The 22,563-nt window shown below is 42.4% G+C and overlaps 1 protein-coding gene across 7 annotated transcripts in view; it reads right to left on the bottom strand.

Annotated features, from left to right (window-relative positions):
- Nucleotides 1-19,626, bottom strand: part of NPRL3 (NPR3 like, GATOR1 complex subunit) — a 50,868-nt gene extending 31,242 nt beyond the window's left edge. Inside the window, exons 1-7 of one of the 7 annotated variants that reach the window (XM_082772708.1) lie at nucleotides 19,471-19,626; nucleotides 17,132-17,201; nucleotides 11,825-11,863; nucleotides 8,014-8,143; nucleotides 4,229-4,303; nucleotides 943-1,096; nucleotides 45-126 (exon numbers count right to left, since the gene is read on the bottom strand). In XM_082772708.1, coding sequence (XP_082628834.1) covers nucleotides 45-126; nucleotides 943-1,096; nucleotides 4,229-4,303; nucleotides 8,014-8,143; nucleotides 11,825-11,863; nucleotides 17,132-17,201; nucleotides 19,471-19,588 — 668 coding nt within the window. In that variant the 5' untranslated portion in view covers nucleotides 19,589-19,626. The other 6 variants (XM_082772709.1, XM_082772710.1, XM_082772712.1 and 3 more) reach the window with 6 other exon arrangements.
- Between the last annotated feature and the right edge of the window lie 2,937 nt (nucleotides 19,627-22,563).

The following is a 22,563-nucleotide window of genomic DNA, read 5'->3' as shown; positions in this document are numbered from 1 at the left end:
GTGACAAGCAACATACTATGAGCCATGAAGGAAAACCTGCTTACCTGTCATAAGTCTCTTTGAGATCTCTGGCCAATTTGCACTTGGGCAGGATATGATGAAAAGGTGACTGTGGCCCTTCTGTGGCTATGGAAAATTTCAAAACAAGGAAGCAAACAAATAATTTCAAAGCAGAGAGAATTTCCTTTTCCCCCTCTAGGCAAAGCCAGTACCTTAGGCACAGAATCCATATCTTTTTAATCTACATTTCTATTTCAAAGCTTTTATGATAATCCAAGTTAACCATTAAGATAATAACAATGAATTAATGCCAACTTCTGATCCTCAACTTAGTTAAACACATTACCTGTGAACTTGACGTGATCATTTTCAGTGTTTTTGTTTCTATACATACTAGGTTTTATTTTCAATACTTGAAGCAAGATGATGTGTCAGTAAGAGTTCACCTTAGATGGTGCATATTAGTATAATAAGTTGCTATAAAGCATGGTCTATAAAAATGCTGTGCATAAAAATCTGTTGGCCATGGAAACTACATGTAAAAGTAAAATTTCCACACAAGAAGTCTAGTAACTAAACATAGTGTTAGAGCATAGGAAACTTGCTCTACATTGGGTGAAGTAGCTACATATGAGTTCTTCCACATCATCCTAACAGGCAGATCCAAACATGATGGTTCAGTACACCCTCTCCAATGATTGTTCTGAACCAAGCTAGCAAGGAAAGCAACCAAATTACTTCACTTCTAAACCTGACGTCTCTGCACAGGGATAGTTTTCTTGGATGAGGAAAAATGCAGTCAAAAGCTGTAAAAATGCTAAAGAGCACCAAAACTTGTTCATTCTGATCGCTGCCACAAAAGAAAAAGGCACAATCAGCACTTCTCTGAAAAAGTGCTCCTGCACAAATAGAGTTGTACACAAAGCTAAGCTCAACACTTACTTTCTGACATGGCAGACACTTCATCCTGAATAGCTAAGATCAGCTTGGCCTCCCTGGTCAGGTACTGGCAGCGGCGCTCCTCATGCTGCAAGACGATGGCGATTCGACGGGAAAGGTTGTGTAAGCAGTTTATCACTGATGGATCTGCATTGGCCTACAGGCAACACAGAAGGGAAACTGTCTGGTCATTCAGCCACAGTCACATTTATGGAACTAGAGTGATGGATAAGTAATCAAAGCAATTATCTTCAGCAGATACCGGTCTCTCTGGCAACTGGCTGAAGAATAGAGTTTTCTCTGACAGTAACAAAGCTCCCAGAGAAAGTTAAGGAAGATGAAAGTGAGGGACTTATAGACTTGTTCATGAACATCAAATTAACACAGCACCTGGAGTATGATACTCGTATCTGTTTTTTGGTTTTTTTTCCAGCTGTTACTAGGCCTTTTGCTAGCAAAGAGACCAAAGAACTCAATTTCACATAGCCAGAAAAGAAAATGTCAAGTTATTTGAAAAGGAAGCGCATCACAATGTTCAGGTTAAATTCACTGGGAGTATAAGGACTGCAGTGCCTTTAACATAGCCCACTCTCACCATGTTGGTTGTACTGAAGTTTGTCTTATACAACTAGCATTTGTCTTGTCAGTATGTAAGTAGTACCAACAAATGATCAACACTTTGATACAAAAGCAAAATGAATCTGGACATACATTCCAAAGCATTTCACAAATATGGCTTATTACAAACACTTGCATTTGTGCAAGTCCCGGAACGAAAGTGCTAGAAAAATCTATCACATAAGTACAGCTGATAAGGGGGGACTCAGCAGCTCTAGTCAGAAAGTGCACAGTAAGCAGCTGCTTCATGTTTGTTAAGACTTTTAAAGGAATTTACAGTTCTAGCAAGTGATAACTTGGCATGTAAACTAGCAAACCATGAGTCAACATTTTCAAATTCCACTCTTCTTGCTGAGTCACGACACGTTGGTAACCCTGAGCTTAAACACAGCAGGATCAGTGCTGATTACAGTGTTTGGGACTTTGCCTGCTCTGTCTGCCCGCTGCAGATGGGCTCATCTTTATCACAGAATACCTCCACCCACACTTTGCAGTGCACTAGACTCTGCTAGGAAAAAAAAATTCGCTTGCTTTACACATAGCACTTTCCAAAAACTTGACAGCTCTCTGTGAAGTAAGAGTGTCTCATTTGGCAAACACAATTAAATGCTATATTAAGCACATAGTACATCAGTATCCTCACAGTGCCAAAATGCAAAAAAGTGAGTTTTCCTAGGAGAACCACTAGAAAACAGATTCTAAAGAAATGCAGACAAGAGGAATGTACGTGTTACTAAAAGATCAAAACTTTTGAAGCTAACAGCTCTTAATGCGTGAAATTTAAAATCAACTTCTGTATTGCAAATTTGGATCTTCCTAACCTAAGAATGTTCCAAAGCACAGCAACACTGGATTCCCAGCAGAACTCAATGAACGATATCTTGCTTGATTCAGATTGGGATAATTGTCTCTTGTGAAACCTTGCCTTTCCACTGAAGAAAAGCCACTTGGACTATGGCCATGTATAAAGTACCGGTGCTAAAAGGGGAAAAAAAAGTCACTTCACAGTCAAGGAGCTGGAGGCTTTAAAATCATGACATGGTATCCAAAGTCCTAGTCAAGCAAAAATCAGCCATCTCCAGCAGGACAGCTGTTCCAATGCCATCCTTCATTTTCAGCATGTTGCTTCACATGCATATGTGCCACAAAAACAATATGATAGCTCCACAGATGTAACCTGTGGGCTGTGAAGAGAAAGCCAGAGCTCAGAAATCAAATAATGCTTGAACATAATGAAATTTCTAGGGTTTTATACTATCAAATTAGTGAAACCAGGATCCCTTAACACTGATACCAACATCTCATCAACAGAGTAGACTTAAAAAGAAACTCCAAGGAAAACATACATATTTGCTCCAGATTTTTGTTTAACATCAAAGTGTATTTATTCCTCACATGTTCCTGCTTCTCGTTCAGAATGCTACATACAGCCAGTTGCTCCCTGGCATGCTCCTTCTTTTACAACAGCCTCATGGCTAAAAAGAAGCAGCTTTCAAACACTATCCAACTAATTATAAAGAGGCCTGCAGGTAATGAGCAGAGGCACATGGCTCTGTATCATCAAGCATGATTAAGGGCTCTAAATAGTGCTGTTCTGAAGTATCATTTCAAAAAGAGCATCAGGGTTAAAAAAAAAAAAAAGAAGAAAAAGTGATAGGTTTTGTCCAAATACAGAAGGACAGACAAAAAAACTCTTCAGACATTAAACTGAGAGCACCTTCATCCACAGACCAATCTTGGATGAAACTGCAAGCCCATGATACCAGGAACATGGTTCCCACTCAGAAAAATGCTATGAGACGAGAGGAAAAAACACACAAATGCCATTCCTTTCTAAACATGAGCCTAAACTCTATCCTTTGGTTCTGATATGTCTTCCAAGAAACTACAGCACCGTGCTAACACACAGAGCCAGCACCCATCCAGGTCTGGATCCAAGCTGGCAAACCTTACTGGAAAATGTAATGGCTCTAGAGAGCACAGAGCAGATTTCTTCATGGCTTTGCACTGAACAAGCTTGGGTTAACCAAAGCCATGGCAGGGCCCTAACTTGTAAGTCTGTCCAAACACATGTCACTGTCCATGCTTGCTGCTGCCTCTGCTTCTGGCGCTGAACTGACCACCAAGGCCAGAGCTGCATGGAGCTACAAGGGCTCAGCAATGTGCTGTATGGATTTGGACCTACCCCAGGCAGAAGTAGAGCAGAGAATGGCATCTGGCATACAGGACAGTAAGACACAGGCTGCTTTTCCACATAGCTAACTTGGACAAGCTTCAATTGCATGATTAGAAACATCACAGCAGGTCAGCAGCTCGTCAATAACAACAGACAAGACACATGCAAGATTTGTAACAGGGTTCATATCTATTTTTCAAAGTGATTTCTTGCATGCCTTTATAGTCTGGGTTTTTAAAAAACAGAACAAAAAAGCTCTAAGATGTATCCTGAACAGAACAACTGTGCTTGAGGCTACATAATGCTGGGCTGGAAATCTTACTAACTTCTCAGTGTCGTGTTCTGCTTTGTTTTGTTATTTCAAATGAAAATCTCCCAGTGAAATTGGGCACTGAATGTTTTACAAGAGATTATGGCAACATGAGCCTACTGCATTCTGTTACACATCTGAAGGACATTCCATTACCAGATGACTAGAAGGCAGTCCTTACTTACCCTTAGGGCAAACACCACATTGAAGAGAATCATAGTGGGCATCTCTCTCTTTGGTGAGGGATCAGTTTTGGATACCTGAAAAATATTTGAAAGAAATCCCATATGCTACTGTCCTCCGGAACAAGTAATCAAGGGAGGAAAAAAAAAATAAAAAAGAAAACTCAGTCAAATAACAGTTTGCTGAGAGATGAGAGCAGACAAATCAAATTCTACCATCAAAATTTGACTTGTAAAAAATAAAATTGTATGATTATTTTCTTATTAAAGTATTACAGTTATTTTATGTTTTCTGAGAAGCTGGTAAAACATAAACCAAAACATTTTGGTAAGGATCATAGAAATGTGTATCGGTTAAGACAGCGGCATTAGTAGATGTCTTTACTAATGCATTCTAGCACCATTAGGGGCCCTAGATATAATTTTTTCTTAAAACAATTGTTATATATTGTTAACCACAGAAAACACTACAGATTTCTCACCCCATGCCACACATATTCTCCTTTTTCCTAAAATCCCCATTTGGACTGCATCATGTTGCAAGCTGTTGTTTTTATCAGAAAAACTGTGCTCGAGAACTGCCCATATTCAATCTCACGCACTTGCACAATACTAAGATAAAAGGTTTGGTTTACATTCCTGCAGGACTTCAAATGCATTCTCCATCACGCATGCCTTCCCTTCCCCCCCTCCCCCCAAAAAATGTTCTTTCTGCAACAGAAGGCTTCCTAGTGTCATAATCTTTAGCACATGTACAGGCTTTCTTGTGGGGAGGCGCAGAGGAAGCGAACACAAGCAAGTTGTATTTGCAAATCCAGTACTAACATCTCTGAATCAACTATGCGTCACCACAAGATGGAGCACAAAATCCAGAGGACACCCCTGCCTTCCCCGAAGCTCCCTGCTGAACACTCAGTCCAACCTGAAGTATAAACCACCTGAACAATCATCTAGCCTAATATTCTGCCTCTACACCACAATGAATGGGCATAAAGTTAACGCAGTGTCCGAGGCAGGGCAAACACAAAGAAGCTAGCAACAGCAAAGCTGCTTCCAGCCTTTCTGACAAGTACTGAGCATCAGCAACAAACTGCTCACTGGTGAACTCCTGAATGCTTTCACTTAAAAATCAGAAAAACTAGAAGTAGTAACACATACCTTTGTTTTTCTAAATTGTTAAGTGAAGTTCTATCAAAAAGGCAGTGACAAGGGGTATGACAAAAACAATTTACTGTGCTTATTTGTTCTTTTGGAGATACAGGTTCCAAGATGTCCTGTGAACTTCAATAAAGACTTAAAAGCATTAAGTGCAGGGACTGATCCTATTCTTCCCTTAAAATCAACCATTAACATCAGCTGGAATACAGCTAGTTTTCATATCCCCTCTTGAGTGGAAAAAAAGACCTAAGCTGGAAAAGAAAATGATGAAAGAATTTAAGAATTCAGAATATCATTACATAAAAGACAGTCTGGCACATGATTAAATGTTGGTGCTCTTGTAATTCCTCAATCTCATTTGAAGAAGAATTTGCTGAGTTGTCCTGTGAAGTAACTTACTGCAGCATGAACTCCAAAGAAATCCAAACCAGAGACTGTCAGGTTACTTCAGTCATTGCTTTTGCTCCATGGGACAGGGATGAAATAATCTAGCTTCTTACTAACTGCCTAAGGGTCCCAGATTTAGACCCAAACGAACTAGTAGAAAGGGCTGCCACATCCAGAAGATTCTGGAAACTAGAAAGTTCTGGGTGCCTCCTGGGGTGATAAGACACAGCCAAGAAAAAGATTCTACTAGAAGTAACAAAAAGGCATTTACAGCACTCTATAATGTTGTTTATTTACACAGATGTAATTTTATTTAGACAAATTGAAAATGAAGAGGTTTTTCATGCAATTAGGATAAAAGTGACTACAAGCAGAGAAAATGTGTAACGTGTGGTAAACAAATGCAAATACAACTTTTCAACTTAGTTTAGACTCACTACACCACAATTATGAAGTTGTGCCTTTTGGACAAGATTGGCAAAATAAATGAACCTGGTACTGTGGGAGAACAGACCACTGTTGTCAGGGCCCTGAGGGCACCAAACACTCTTAATGGCCTTGGCCAACACCACTTGGTCCCCACACCTGCCCATGCATGACCCAGGAGCCCCATTTAAGCTCAGTATGGGGCCTTTGGTCCCTGAAGCTGGGGGTCTCCAGCCCTGTCTCTTGGATAGGCCTCAGACCTATGCTGTAGGTAGTGTGTCTCCTGGAGGGACTGCACTATGTACACAGCAGCCTTGTCCTCTAGCCCTACCTGTGGCTCCATCTCCTTTTGCTCCTGGCTGAGCTCTCCAGATGGACCCTGGGCCCAGTTCATTGCTTGCCTTCTGTGAGACGGGTGACAGGCCCTGCTAGCAGCACCCCAGCTTGCCCATCCGCCAGGAGCAGCTGGTCCTTGCTGCTCCCATACAGCAGCACAGTAGGTCTGGAGCATCCCCTCATTCTCTCCCTTCCTTAGCCCTTTCCTCCATCATTTCATAGAGTCAACTGCCACACATTACTGAGGTGGGCTGTAACAGTCTCTATAAAAACAAAACAAGGCAACACCTTCTTGTCTCTTTGCCACCATTCTATTTGCTCTAAGTGTCAGAGCTAGAAACATGAACGGCAAAACAAAAACTACCTTGCAAAACACTGCTTGAGCTTCCCAGCACCTGACCTCACTCCCAGCAGCACCAGGAACTTTTAGTGTCCTAGGGTAGTGGGCACCAGCTGTTCTGAACACAGCAGGTTGCATTTGCTGAAGTACTTGCATGGTCTGGGGGAACTTGTATTCTGTTTTCCAAAACAGTTCAAACATTTGAGAACTGAGTCTTGGTGATGCTCAGTCACATTTCTTGTACTCGTATGTGAGTTTCAGAAGTGGAACACTGGCACCTTTTGGTGCTTGAAGCCAGCTTCTTACTTGGATAAAAGCAGTCCTAAAGCAGTCTGGTCTTCTAAATACCAAGCAGCAGTTGCCAACAATCTGTTTGCACCTCTAATTATAGATAGAAAGGATGACAGAATTGGCAAGCAGATTTTTGCCTGGAAAAATGAACGACTTAGCAAATTTGACAAAAAAGGAGATGAAAGCAGTTCAGTGATACAGATTAGTGTTGGATTTAGAAATTACCAAAGCCTGGTTCATTTTTACAGTCTGTCAGGATGAGGAATGGGAAAGGGAATATTTTGCATGCAGAACCACGCAAGTTCTTTCCTAGATTTAAGCAGGGCCTTTTCTATACCTGGGTGACAACTGCTTTTACTCCAATCACAGACCATAAACCAAGGTCTGAATACAAACAGCAGCCAAACTTTCTCCACAAGAAAATTTTAGACCTCTTTTTAACATTTGTTAGGGTTTGGGCTTGTTTGTGTTTTTTTTTTGGTTGGTTGGTTTTTGTTTTGTTTTTTACTGCCATACTAATTGGTGGTGATGAAAAGCTAAGTTGCAACAACTAACATGGTGAGAAACAACTTTTTGAGCTGGACCACTTAGCAAACTTCTGTTTACCCAAGCTCCTTTTCTAATGTGACCAGACTGGGGTTTCTGTAAGTCACTGACACAGCTCCCTTAGTTTGCTACTCACTGTAGTTATCTGGAAATACAGAAAGGCAGCTTTGAGCATCCACAAGAATCAGAAATCAGGAAGAAACAGGATCAAAAGCAAACCTATCCATTCTAAATTCTAGGTTTCCTAACTAAGCCATGGAGTTTGAAAAGAAAGCATGCCCCCCAAGCAGACCTCTTACCATACCTGCCCAAGGGCATGCTGAAGCAATGTAGGGTGGCCAACAAAGCGAACATTATCAATCTTCAGTTCAAATTTTTTGCCACACATATCTGACTTTGTAGCCAAAATCGTTGCCAGGATGACATCTGAAAACCTTGAAGAGCAGAAACAAAAGTTATTACAATTTTCAAAAAGCATACCCCCAGAATGTTCCTCCAAATACAGATGTATTTAACTTGTGAGATTTTTTTTAAGTTGTAAATTGTGTATAAATTGCTGTACCTGGCATACCCCCAATTATAGAAAATTAAGAATCCCTTAATTACATCTGTCAGATCATCACAATTATAAAACAGGAAGCGTTCAAGACAAAGACTGTGGTGTCATGCTTATTTCAGTACATGCACAGCAAAATAAATTGGTAATATTAGATGCAGTTTGTTTAAATACAAAAACAGCCTGAGTTAGCCATTGCCTGGATTTAGCTGCAGATTAATGAACTTACTAAGCAACTACATATCAAGACAGCCTGTCACTCAAGCACAACAAAGATCTTTAAGCCACCCATTGCGGCAAAGGGGAAGGCAAGACAGAGCTTGAGTCAATTAAAAGAAAAATATATTCTACATTTGTCCCTCCTTTTCCAAATCTAGTCAGTGAGACTCAAAGTTACTCACTTAACAGCTCTCAACCTGCGGTCAAAGGACCAGCAGCACCCTGCTGAAAATTGCTTGGCATCACCTGGCCTCGTCTGATAAACTAAACCAAGACAAATTCATGACAATGGGCTCTCCTCAGTGCTGACCACATTTTAGTGGTACTGGGGACTGCTCTGGATTTGTGGTGGGAAGACTGCAACCACGAGACAGGACAGCAAGTACCTACAAGGAGTCTGCCAAGTAAAATACAGCCACAGCTCCAAATTGGGTAAGAATTCCAGCGTGACAAGGGAAGAATTCTGCAAACACTTCTGATGACCTTACAACATTGGCCTTCTCTTTAAAAATACTCATGTTCCTCAGGGTGTCCCCTGAGACAGTGAAGCTCAAATCCATACGAAAGGGGACCTCAGTTAGCTGCTGGAGGGAACTTCTTGTTGTTTCACGACAGCAGTAGTGCAAGGTTTGATATTAGCAATGTTCTTTCCTCATCTGATTTCTCTAAGACCCTCACTTAACCAAATGGATTTCAAGCCAGCTTCTGATGAGACTGTTTTTTAAATAATGGCAATGTTTAATCCAGTTTCTTTATTTGCATTCATGGATGTGTGTCCCTGTCAGACCATCCCCCTCCACCATGCAGGTTTCCCGGATAACACAGTATCACTCAGAGAAAAGGGCAGACGTGGGTGTGTTCTGCACTCACCTTATCTCTTGGCCACAAGCGAGCCCTCAGTGCCCAGGGAAGGACTTAATGTACCACGCTCCTGGTTCACTCTGAGTGAGTTATGGAGTACCACAGAAACTAATACAAGCACACAGCCAGGTCTTTAGTCTGTATCTATCTGCATATGACCCAGGGGCTATTGCTGTCATTAGACCTACATATACTGAAGATGCAGGATAATACAGGGGCTTTCCAAACTGCCAAAGCCTCTGATGCTTGTACAAAAAGGTCCTCCTCACCATCCTGCTTATGTTTGGCTAATGGAAGGAGCAGCTCTGTACAAAGTTCCAAATCCCTGGCTGCTCTGCTCACACAGGATGCTGAACACAGCTGAGGGCTAGCAGAGAGATGGGCAGACTAGCCAGAGACTCCTGGGGCCACTGAACCCGTGCTCCCCGGCCACTGTGCTGGACTGGGCTGCACAACACATGGATTTCATGAGGAAAAGGTAAAGCTTCCTCCAGCTGGACTTCACGTGACAGCTCCTGGAGATCACATCCAAAATAGGAAAAAGTCACCACGACAGCAGTGAGCTTTCCCTCCTCTTTCTGCCATACCCAGCTGTGTTAGATACTAGCCTGGTCACAGAGCCAGGAAAACTCTAAGAACAATGGGTCAAAAACGAGCATATGCTCTGGTAAGCAGAGGTAGAAACAGGGTAAACTAGGAAGTGCCTGCTTGCTTGTAGAAAATGAGTTCTTCTTCCCTCCCCCAGCCTTGGCAAAGGATGCCTTGAGAGCTGGAAAACCAAACTTCATTAATGACGACTTACACCTCTGTTAAGATTTCACTTTTACACAGAATTCCACCACGAGATCTTTTCATGCACAGCTGCGGTGCTGAATGTAACAGTTCAGCAGTGCCCCAGGATAGCTCACGACACTGACACCCACCTCTGCATTACCTCCTATTTGGCTCTGTGAGGAGCACAAGATTAAAAGCTTAATTTTGTAATGTCTTCCCCATCTTCTTGCTAGCCAAGTCCTCTCTTTCTGGAAGAGCGCTGCAACTGCAGCCAGATGACATGTTCAGGATATATAACCCTCTGTTGTGTAGCAGGGGGTCTACCTGATGGGTACAGGCACCTGGTATCACCACAGGCTCTCCAGAGAGACCTGGACTCCAGACTCATTCTCCTGGTCTGACAGCCTAGAAGCATTGGTTTGGTTGTTTGTTCCAAATCCCCCCGAAAACATTCCACATCTTTTATACATTTCTTAGGCCTCTGGACAAGAGGGAAATTGAGGGACAACTGATATGTCATTCCCTTCATTTCAGTTCATCATTTCATCTTAAACAACAACATTTTAGTTTAGATATTTTAAAACTGGTTTTCTAATCTCTGTAGCATACTAAGATGACTTAAAAACACTGACTTATCAGAGCCCAAGAGTTTGTTAGAAGCAGATTAGGTTTCACAATTGGGCAGTAACAGTTCCTTTTTATTTCATGGGATTAGCCCGAGCTCTGTGATTTACAGAGGGAAGCAAACTTTCCCTTTACTAAAGAATTCAGCAACTGGAAACTAAATACAAAAAAAACAAAAGCTTTGATTTGCCCAAAATATCCTATGGTGAGCTTGACATTGTGGCAGCAGCAGACAATCCAGCAGTATGATACAAACCACACTAGTGCAGACTGACTGCTGTCACCAGCACCTCCTCTGGAACTGACATAGCTAAACCAACAATTGCTTTTGCTTTAGCATACAGAAGAGGAGGGATATCAAGAATATCGAACAAAAACATATTTTTTTCCCAAGGATGGAAAATAACTTTAAGGTTCACAGGAAGTCAAAGTAAGTTATTTCTAAGGAATTCGTCTTTGAAGTGGTTTAGAAAGGGAGCTGACTATCTGGGTGATCATCTTTGTTACATGGGTACTAGAGGTGAGGCTTAATACTTCTGGGGCCCCTGGCAGAGATAAGTACTTTTCCCTCCACACATTCAAAAAGGGGTATAATGCAGTCACCCAGCTTAGTTTTGTGGGGCAACAAGAGCAAGCAACCGGAGCATCCGCTCAAAAACTGGTCTCTGAAAAGCTCTCCGTAATTACTGTGAGATTGAATAGCGTACTTACTGGTAGGTACTTCTAACTCATTGCTTGTCAGAAAGCAATTTGTTTTAGGGCTCCTTGTCAGAATAACTACAATGTCAAGGCTATACATTTTTTTATTCTTGGAGGGTCACAACTTTCCTCAATTCACAGAGGGACATTATGACACCCATTCTGGGTACCCTACAGAAAGCACAGCGATGTTAGTAGGACCTTTGTAATTATCCTAGCATAAAACCTTAGCGATACATTTCCTACAGACATTGTGATTTAGCGTATAATTATGTCATCATTCGGTGTGAAGTAGAAACCAGGAACAAAGCACAATTAAAAGGATAGTGAGAAAAGAAAGCCATTCTAGACAGAGGTGATTATTAAGAACATTTGGTCTTACCCTGAAACCAATTGCTCATCAGTTAGAGGACATTGGTCTCTGAAATGGGAACATGGCCATAAACACAAGACAAAAACATAACAAAAGAAAATAAACGAGGCAAGTACACACCAAAAAAAAAAAAGAGAAAAGATAACATTAAATACTACGATGATCTATTAAGAGTTAAACTTCTGTACAGGAATGACAAGTATTGAGAAGACTCAAAACTAATGGTAGGTGAATTTCTGGGACACATTGCAGACTGAAATTGAAGGCATTTTAGTCTTCTCACTAACACTGTTGTAACGTCCTCCCACAATGTGCTGCATTTATGGAATTGCATTTACACTGCATTTTTCAATTGACGCTTACCTTACAAGAAACAAACAAACAAAAACAAACAAACAAAAACACAGAAGATGTTGTAGTCTGATTTAGAGCAGATTATAAACGTCACTTTGTTTTCTAGACTGTCAGTAGAGGTTTCGCCAAAGGAACATCCCACGCAGCCCCAGCTGACTCAGAGCTCTTCACCACTGGTGCTAGTGCTTCCATACCCACAAGACTTAGAAAAAGAGGATGGCAAACACTGTTCCACACACAGCCAGCATTATTTTTAAAGGGCTTTGCACAAACAGCTGCTGCTGCTCTCCCACAGGGATCTAAACAATAGGTACAAGTGTGTCCAGAATCACAGCACAAGCATGAAGGTAACTTAGGAAGAGTAGGCAGAAAAAGTTTTCAGGCAAAGAACCTGAACGGTGTGCAGAGCAAGGCTCTGTTAGCAGCTGCACTCACTTTTGTATCAGGGAAATAAATAGCTATTTTAATTCTATCAACTGCTTGGTGGTTGGATTTTGTTTTGTTTTTGTTTTTTTCCGAATAACAAGGGAAAAAGTACTTTGGAAAAATGAATCTGTAATGAAAAATTAATCTGATAAAAGCTTCATACTGTCCACTGTAGAAATGAGACAAAATGAAAACCTCCAACAATTATTTAATCCCAAAGACTGCAGATTTCCACAAGTCATGTTGAAAAGGTAGAACAATCCCAAAGGACAAACAATATACAACAGGGGTGATATTACAGAAAGGATGTTTAAACGGATGGATGGGTGAACAGAAAAGCACAGGCTTACAGAAAGGAAGCCTTTCAGAACAAATAACAAGGGAGAATACTGAGGTCCAGTGAAAGAGGGACAGAGGAGACAGAAACATTACCACAGGAGAACTACTGTTTGATAGAAAGGGACATTTGAGTCCTTGTTTGTCAGTAACTTGATGGTTGTTTTTTTGTTTTGTTTTGTTTTTTAGCAAAAAGCATGTAGCCAATTAATGACATCAATGCTGTCAAGCTTACTAAATCTCCCTCAGTTAGTTGGTTACACTACTAAAAAATATAAAGTCTGGTGTAACATATGTTCCTCTGTGTGCATCTTCATTAGAATTTTTGCTGAGTATCTCTCCTCCAAAGAAAACTACAAAATGCACTTCAAAGAAATTTAACAAAGCATCATCTTCAGACTTCAAGAGTTGCTACATGTCTTTACTGCCTTACCTTTTTCCAGGATGGTGGGCATCTCCATAAGTTGTGAAGGGTATATATTATTGATATAGCACTCAAAAAATGAAGCATGTTTTTGATGAGAGCAGATGATGTAAGACTGAGAAGAAGCCAGCAAAGAGAGACACTTGACAGGTGATTTGCTTTGACAGTGACAGAATCTTAACAATACCTCTCTGTTGCCTGGCCATCATCAACACACCTTGAACACTTTTGATGCTTGACTTGCCTTTAGGATAAGAAAAGATCTGTATTCTAAAGACCCAAATACACAGCTCCACTGAAGATAAATCAACACAGCTGATACACACCAGTAACCCGGAGGCAGGACTGTCATGAATAGGCTGCACTTTTCTTTAAAAAAACAAAGTATAATGAAGACCAGGAAACTCATGTCTGAAGGTCACAAGAAAATAAATTATGCATACAAATATGGAAATGGAGAGTTAAGGCACCTGAACTGATCTAATTTTCTGAAGCCATAAAGAAATACATATACCTTAACCGCTCCATGAGAGGTACGCTCAAAAGTAATCAATCTGGGTTCCAACAGCTTAGCAAAAAAGCAATACTGAACCTTTTCTAGGATACATTTCATCCTAGATTATCAGTAAATCATGGACAGTCATCCACTATAAAAGAAGATGCATCCAACCCTCATGAGAACTATTGTAGCAGCAAGAGAGATCTGAAATAACCTTTGTTAACGAACATAAAACGTTATCAAACCACTCAACACAGCAGGCTGCCCTCTCCAAAGCCCCAGTTTGTGCTGCCAAAAACATCTGGAGAGATTACTGATATGTGGTGATTTAAAGGAATCTTTTTGCCAACACTTCCTTGAGGAAGCCTTCCAAAAATAACACAAAGCCACTTCATAAATTACTTTCATCTGGGACAACTCCAATAAGAAAATACCACCAGAACACAGATAGGACTTCATGCTGACAAACCCTCTCACTCTGTGGACTACTAAACCGAGCATTTCGGGAAGAGAATTGCTACACCACTGCACTGCACAAGAACAAACCTACAGGGACAGAACTGCCACTCAAGAAACAGGGATGGCTCTCACAAATCCAGTCGCTCCACTCCTGGTCTCTCCAGCCTTCAGTAGAAACATAAAAAGCACTCCAAACTGGAGCTCAGGAGCGAGAATCAGAACACTGCTGAGGAATAATCCCACGGGCTCAGCAACAGTACTGGTTTTACAGTAAATGATATTTAAGCTCTTTCCTTCCCTAGTCTACTCACACAGGTCATAAATCATATGCATCTCGCTCTGTCCAAGACCTTTTGCACTTCTCAGCCTCTACTCTTCCCCAAGGATCTCTTATGCTCCACAGGCATCAACTCTTGTTACTCCTAATACAGATACAGATCAAAACTCTGAGCCACCTGTTGTACATGACTTTGAAAATCGCTTTTCACTTTGTGCTGGAAGATGGGTTTGCGTACCGAAGACTTGCATATGGTTTCTACCTACATATGAGAGCTTCAGTTATTTCTTTTACTAGTTGTTATCGCTGAAGAGAAGGATATTTAGCTGCTGCATCAGTTGTATGGCTGCATTAAATGAATCTGAAAGCTTCTCTTCTGTCTTAGTGTGAAAGGCAGCTTTTTCAATGGATTTACAACATGAATTACACTGGTATTCAGGAAAGGCTTTTCCATAAACAAAACTGAAAGAAACCCAATTTTGAAAAACACTGCATTTCTGAATGTCGATGTATACCTGTGGAAGCAGCACAAGCAGTGTGCTGGGCCTCAAGATCTGGCAGAGCAATACGGATGCTCCGCTTCCCCCACTCCCCTTTTACCTGAATAGCAGCGATTGGCAGATCCATAGGATAGTAATAAGGGCCCTCCTGCTAATAGACCTGTGTTGGCTGGCACCTCAACTACATAGATGTAACTATAAGGCTATGAACTCCAGTAAACTTGACAACCATCAGCTACAGAGAGTACAGCATGGATTTGTATGTACTGCTATGTAAGGCTGTACAAATAGCAATTTTTCTCTGAAGACCATCACTACAGAGCGGGATTTCTGTCTTAATACTCTCTCACTCAGCACTTCAGAACTGTCCAGACCCACTTGATGGACTGCCAATAAGCTGATACTTTGAGCCTAGAGAAGTCGGTTCCCTAAATTCTTTTAAACACTAAAAGCTTAATAACAAATACTTGACCCAACAGACTCGAGCATTAGCCTTCAACCACTAATTTCTGGACTCCACTATAATAAAATAATTTAACTCTTTGTTTAATTTAGGTTACATGCCAGCACATTCAATCCACTTACAACCAGTTTCAGAATACTAAATTAAGAGCACTTTTCTCATCTGACTGTAATTTGAAGTGATAAAAGCTCTTCTTCCACCACAGTAGTAGCCAATATTGCATCACACTAATTCAGCACCACAGACAACATCCGGCGAGCACAGCTCTGCATTATGTGTTTTGTCCAACCTGCCAAAGTGGAAGAGGCAACAAGAATAGGTATCAAAAAGAAGCTGGCTCGCTTCCAATATTGCCTTAAATCTATCTAGGGAAATACTGGAGACAGGGTTTTTGAACAGCTACCAACAAAATCCCTGAGATAACCAACAAACATGCACAGAGCCCTCCTAACATGCATGTTAGGACATGCTGTCCACAGGACAGTCTGAAATGTCATTCAACAAATATCAGACTTCAAGACGTAGTGTGGTCCCACTGGAGTTGTGGCTCATAGCACACTACATCCCATGGAGACATGGTAGAACTATTTAAAGGTTTCGAAAAGATGCAATACATACAAATGACCCTAAACAAGATGTGTTACATCTGTTTTCATAAGGTCCCAGTCCTGGAAAAACATACAAACTTGATGAAGTTTCCTGTCATAGGTGGTTTTAATTTCAGTGAAACTATTCTCAGTCAAATGTAAGAACAAGATTAAACTTTGCAAGTTTGGGATATTCATTTCTTTTTTTGAGGACAAGTGATGACAACTTTTTTTTTAATTCTTGTATTAGAGAACAGCACCAACTATGCCATTGTTAATATTTGAAATTAAAAGACACATCTCAAAAAAGATCTGGAACTGAACTATGGCCCAGATTTGTCTCATACCTGATAGAGATAAATTTAGAACAATGCGGCAAATTACAGATTTTCTCCAAAAACTAATTAGAGGGTCCATTTCTATGTATATGCATGCTGAACAACATACATTATTTTTAGTGCATTTTTTCAGTGCAATGACCCACTGATTTCCTGTAATTTAAAAACTATCTCTAAGTCTCAGTATCCTTTTGAGCTACTATTTCACTCCATGGATACACAAGCAGCTATGTCTGGAGAAACAAAATTAGTTACTCATTAGCATAGAGCAATTCTGTATGACAATTATATGAGCTAAGGAAGAATCTGAGGCAACTATACAATATATCCAGTTAGAGGTATGCAGGTAGAGAAAAGTGGAATTTTGCCAAAGGATTAATACTCCTAGCTTTGAAAGAGTAATACTGCCTTTCTAACAAGCACAAAATATCTGAACAATACCCTGCCCAGAAAACAACAGACTCACTAGCATTCACTCGTGAGACATTCCTCATTAACAAGCACTGATTTGCTCATAACCTGACATTAAAGCATCTCTTCGCAGGTCTTCTATACACTGTAAGAGAATTTGCCTGCTGAACTAGCAGGCAAGAGAAAGAGAGGCCATCTCCTCCTGTTTCAAACTCAGACAAAGTGAAACGTTTTCTCCCTACCTGGAGTCCCCATCTTGATCCTCTGAGGTGTCACCAGAGCTATTCACAGCATATCGACTCCTTGGTTTATCTAAAGCAAAGAATAGAGACATTTTTTTCAAGGAACAACCTCCTTAAAGTGTACATTAAAGAATACTTGTCTGTGCCCTTTTAAAAATCATCTATAATCAAGCTCCAAAAAAGTAACATTAAAAGTAAGAATCCTTTCCTTTTTAAGTGGAAATACCAGATCTTGGTATGTTAGGGTTTTTTTTTTATTATTATTTTTCTATTTTTACTCATAAACACATTAAAAAATAGGAGAAGCTTACATTTTCAGGGAATACAGAGAAGAAAGCAAAACATACAGAGAAGTAACTTTTCTCTTAAGTACCAGGTAACAGTTTGCAATTCAAGAGAGTGGAAAATAAAAATCTGACCAATCAATTTCCCTTATTATTACTCAGGTTTCAGTAGAATGATAATGCTCCAGAAGCCCCCTCTGCGATGTCAGATATCAAAATCTTTTGCAAACAAAAAGCAGGAGAGAGACAGGAGGGAAACTGACAGCAAATATATATATACGTGATATATATATGATATCACACATGATATATATACATGATGATTTTTCTTATAAAAAACAGAGAGGGATTCAAAAATTACTTTTGCTCAGTAAAAAATTACTCACAACCTAAAAAGGGGTGTCAAATCTCCCATGATACACGGCAGCTGGCAAAGATTCATGTAGAACAACTTGAGGCCACGGACCACGATACTCACCTACCAGGTGACTCTCATGTTCAGTTTGGTATGTTCTTATTGAGGTCCAAATCATCAAATATTCTTAGGCACCAAACTCACACAGAAATCAAAAATCATTTCAAACTTACCTGCAATTACATTGCCTGGAAATGGCTTAGATCTGCAAGCAATGACGCTGTGATCTTGAGGCACTAACCATGCTAAGGCCTCTCAAAGCTGCTCTGGCTTTTTAGTAGCAGTGCACCTCGAAGTGCAGGACAGAACCAGCCACGCTGGCTGCACAGGGCCAGCACAAGCATGGCTTCATGTCAGCCATTGCAGACCCAAGAGAAGACTACACAGAATTTATAGAATTTACAGAATATACCAAGTTGGAAGGGACCCACAAAGATCAAATCCAACTCATGGCTTCTCACAGGACAACCCAAAAAACAAACCATGTGTCTGGGCATTTTCCAAATGCTTCCCGAACTCCAACAGGCTCAGTGCCATGAGCACTGCCCTGGGGAGCCTGTCACCCTGCAGAGCCTCCACCTCTTCCCGCTGGCAAGTACCAGTGGCCACACTGATTCTCATTTAGAGACACACGCAGTTATCCTACTCCTGGCTCCAGGCTGACTCCTGCTGAAGGCAGGTCTGCGTGCATCCCAGATACCTGCTGGGGCTGGAAACGATGGAGAAAGAGGTACAAGTGAAACTGCCTCTGTAGCAACCGGCTGAGACCCGAAAGGTCCTGTTTTCCTGTATAAATGAAACCTCCTCCACCTTATTATTCAACACAATGGACTGAAGGGACAAGAGGAAACGGCCTCAAGTTGTGTCAGGGGAGGTTCAGGTTGGAAATGAGGAGACATTTCTTCTCAGAAGAGCAGTCAGACAGTGGGATGGGTGGCCCAGGGAGGTGGTGGTGTCACCGTCCCTGGGGGTGTTCAAGGAAAGGTTGGATGTGGTGCTTGGGGACACGGGTTAGTGGGTGACAGTGGTGGAAGGGGAACAGTTGGACCAGATGACCTTGGAGGCCTTTTCCAACCTTAATGATTCTACGATTCTCTGAAGCTTCTTAGTTTCTACCCATTATTGGTTAAAGCTCACTTTGTCTCTTCTGAATTCCTTCTCCTAGATCTGTATCTTTCCCCCTTCTGTTTCCTTACTCTGTCTCCTTCATCCTCCACAGTTCCGAAACCCCCCAGTGCTCCAGCTGATCCAACACCAACAAAACACCAACACAACACTGCCTCACGAGTAACGCCAGTCCCTACCATGGTTCAAATTCACCTTCCTCAGAGATGTCAGCCTGGGCACCTGCAGGCAGGGCACCTGCAGGCAGCCCCTGCTCGGCACCGTGCCCTGTGGCAGCAGCCTGGGGACAGCCCGGCCGCTGAGGTGTGAGCACCCCGTGCCAAGGTGTACATGCCTACAGATGGCTGCCCCACAAAGAACAGAATAGAACCACAGAACTTCCTTGGGGGGGGGGCACACCAGGACACGCAGAGGGCTGTGAGCTGGGCGAGGGGCTCAGGTGCAGGAGCACCGGCGGACGGCTCGGCACGGCTCGGCTCGGCTCGGGACGGACCCCAGCGGCTGCACACACTTACTGGCCTGGGCAGCGGGGTGCTCGGCGCCGCGCTGGAAGGGGAAGCGGAACAGCAGCTTGTTGCCGCGGCTGCCCGAGCTCACCAGGATGACGCTGATGGGGCTGGTGCTCTCGCCCATGCCGGCACGGCTCGGCACGGCCTGGCCCGCAGGAAGGCGGCACGGCTCGGCTGATTTCCGCTTCCGAGGCCGCCGCCGCTTTCCCCGGTCCTTGGAGCTCTCGCTGGGGCGGAGCTGCCCCGGTGCGGGACCGGCGGAGCTCGGCAGCCCGGCACGGCTGGGCTCGGCACGGCCACCGGTCACAGCCGTGCCCCCAGGACAGCCCAGCACCTCCCGCTTGAGGCAGTGCCCTCAGTACAGCCAGCACCCGGTGTACTCATTCCGTTTCAGTCCTTTAGCCAGCACTGGCTGTATCCATTCCGTTTCAGTCCTTCACATGCCTAGGGACGGTGTCCCTAGTTCAGCCTGGCACCACGGCTTTATTCCGGCTCAGCGCTCTTTCCCCAGCGCTTTGGGCCCCAGCCGGTGGCTGTGGTGCCGCAGGGCAGTGCTAGCACCCAGCCCACCCTGACACCGGCTCCCGGCTGGGGCAGCTGCCCTGGCAGCCTCACACCGGCTGTGGGAGTCTCGGCCCAGTGATTGCCATTATTTGCAAAACCCTACACTGCATCTGGCTTTCTATGGGAAGGTTTATTCCCACCTCTTCCCATATGCCTGCAAACCCGTTCACTACTTTCATGCCCTTTCAGTCATTTTTAGTCATTCTGTTATTACAGCTCTAGAACTTCACAAAAAGCTGGTGGTCAGTGGTACTGCCATCAGCAAGCGTCCGTAACTGAAGAACCTGTCCCTGCTCACAGCTCACACACTGAAGGGTCTCCACAGGAGGCACGCATTGGAAATCAGTCTTCTCTCCTCTGTGCTCATGGAAGTGCACATTTTCTATGTTCATTGTATGATTTCAGGGCACTTTGCAGCACAGTGTGCACTGCTAATGCAATTTGTCTTCTCATTCCTGTAAATTTATAGATTTAATGCCTATAGCTTACTAATTGCAGCATTATTTGCCTAGCAGCTGCTTTGGTGCATTTGTCTCATTTTGTGTTCTAATCAGATCAGAAAACTATCAACAATTATGACAGAGGATGTCCTGGGTTTTGCATGTAAATTCTTCTGTATTGGATTGCAATATTTAGATATTTGAATAATCTGAGGAAAACTCTGGAGTTTTCTCTGCAAGATTCTTCCCTGGGACATCAGGCAGAAAGATGGGTGGTTGAAAGAGTGAAAGGGAGATGAGCACATGCAGCAAAGGGCTTAATCAGCACTGTCATTCTCTGCAAGGCAGGTGATAACAACTGAAGCAAGAGAAGGTGTCATTGAGGCGAGAGAGTTGTTTAAGAGTGATTAAAGAGCAGTCACATTATCACAGCAGAGCATTCCTCATTCACCAGTGCTGGGCAGCTATGTTAAAATTTCCCAGTGTGTCTGCTTCAAGGCATAATTTTACTTTCTTAAATTATAAATTACAGACATATTTGTCATTTCCAACTCTTGTAGGTGAGCTTAGTTAAAGCAAAGCTTTAGAATATTGCATGCTCTTTGAGTGCTAGAAGGAAATTAAAGAATAAAGGCAAGATTTAGATTCTACTTTTAAGATTCCCAAAACTTAATACACTCCACATTTGTCAGAGTTAGAGCAGATATATGTGCCACCGTTCGTTATGCACTGAAATTCCCCCTGAGAGGGAGGCAGGCCCTGTGCAGAATATGGGCTCATGGGGACAGTTATCCATGATCTCACAGAGGTGCACAAATTCAATTAGTCACTGGATTTACAGTCAGGGCTCATGGAAATTATAATCCCACTTTTATAATGAGCAAACAGGTCTATTGCTGACTTACAGCTTTTATAATGAGAAAATCTGATAGCCTGCTTTTCAAGAAGGATTAAAAAAGACTTATGTTAATATTAAAAAACACTTTTCCTGCTTGCTGCCTGTTCTGTTTGTTCTTGTGGGAGCAGGATGTGGGAGGGCAGGCAGCCCTGAGGCCAAGCTGCTGTGAAGGATGACAGTGTGTGCCAGCCCAGCCTCGCTGCTCTTTTCCAGGGCTTTGGTGACATTTCACAGATTCATGACAAAGATTCATCATCTGCACCAGGGCGCACATTCTGCTACAGATTTAAGAAACATAATTATGAGAAGCAGCAGAAAGAGAGGACGGCATGTCTGATGCACATTGCCGGAGGACATGGCTTCATTATGAACCCTGTGACTGGAGGAATAACAGCAGCTGTGTTGTCCAACTCATTGCATCGTGCAGGCCAGGACTTCCACGCCTCTGTGTACTGTGGGCAGCTGAAACAGTGGAATGGAAGAACTTGGCTGAGAAGCCCATGCAAGGGCAGAGCCCATCACTCTTCTTGTCACATTGCCACATATGGCTGTAAATCATACTTCTCCCACCAAGCATGTTTCTAAAGAGCTCCTGAAGCTGTCCCCAGCACAACCCTGATCGTAGGCAAGTGGTTAGGTCCTTCTGGCAAACCACTGTCACCTGTTGGCTGCTCTGGCTTTTGTGATAATGCAAGAGCAACTCTTGGAAAATGAATTCAAATTCTGTGAAAATTTATACATATAAACCAACAAGCCTCCAGTGCAGGCATTGCTTTGATCCTTGTACCTACACAGGCCTTAATCCTCCAGTCATGGAGGACTGATATTCAGGTTAAACAGTTGGCAACAAAATAGGAAGGAGTACTGTTGGCCTCTGCCTGGCTATATCTGAGTCACAGTGGCTTCTCTCAAGCACTCTCACTGAGCAGAACTTGGAGCATTGCCATGCAGTAGGCAATATAAGAGGCAGCACTTTTGGGAGGAGACAAACAACAGCAGCATTATTATCATAGTAATTTTCCTGTGGGAAATCTGCAAGTTTTTTTTTTCTTTCTTTCTTTTTTTTTTTTTTTTTTTTAAATTCATATAGTAAGAGGTGATGAATACAGCCTCCCTTGATACCTCCCTCCGTTTATGCTATATAAACTGCATATAATATTTTCATTTTATAGAAGAGGCCTATCTTCATATGAAGGC

Source organism: Aythya marila (assembly GCF_965140915.1).
Source record: "Aythya marila genome assembly, chromosome: 15".
NCBI classification, from domain to species: Eukaryota; Metazoa; Chordata; class Aves; order Anseriformes; family Anatidae; genus Aythya; species Aythya marila.
This window is presented reverse-complemented; position numbering and strand designations above follow the sequence as displayed.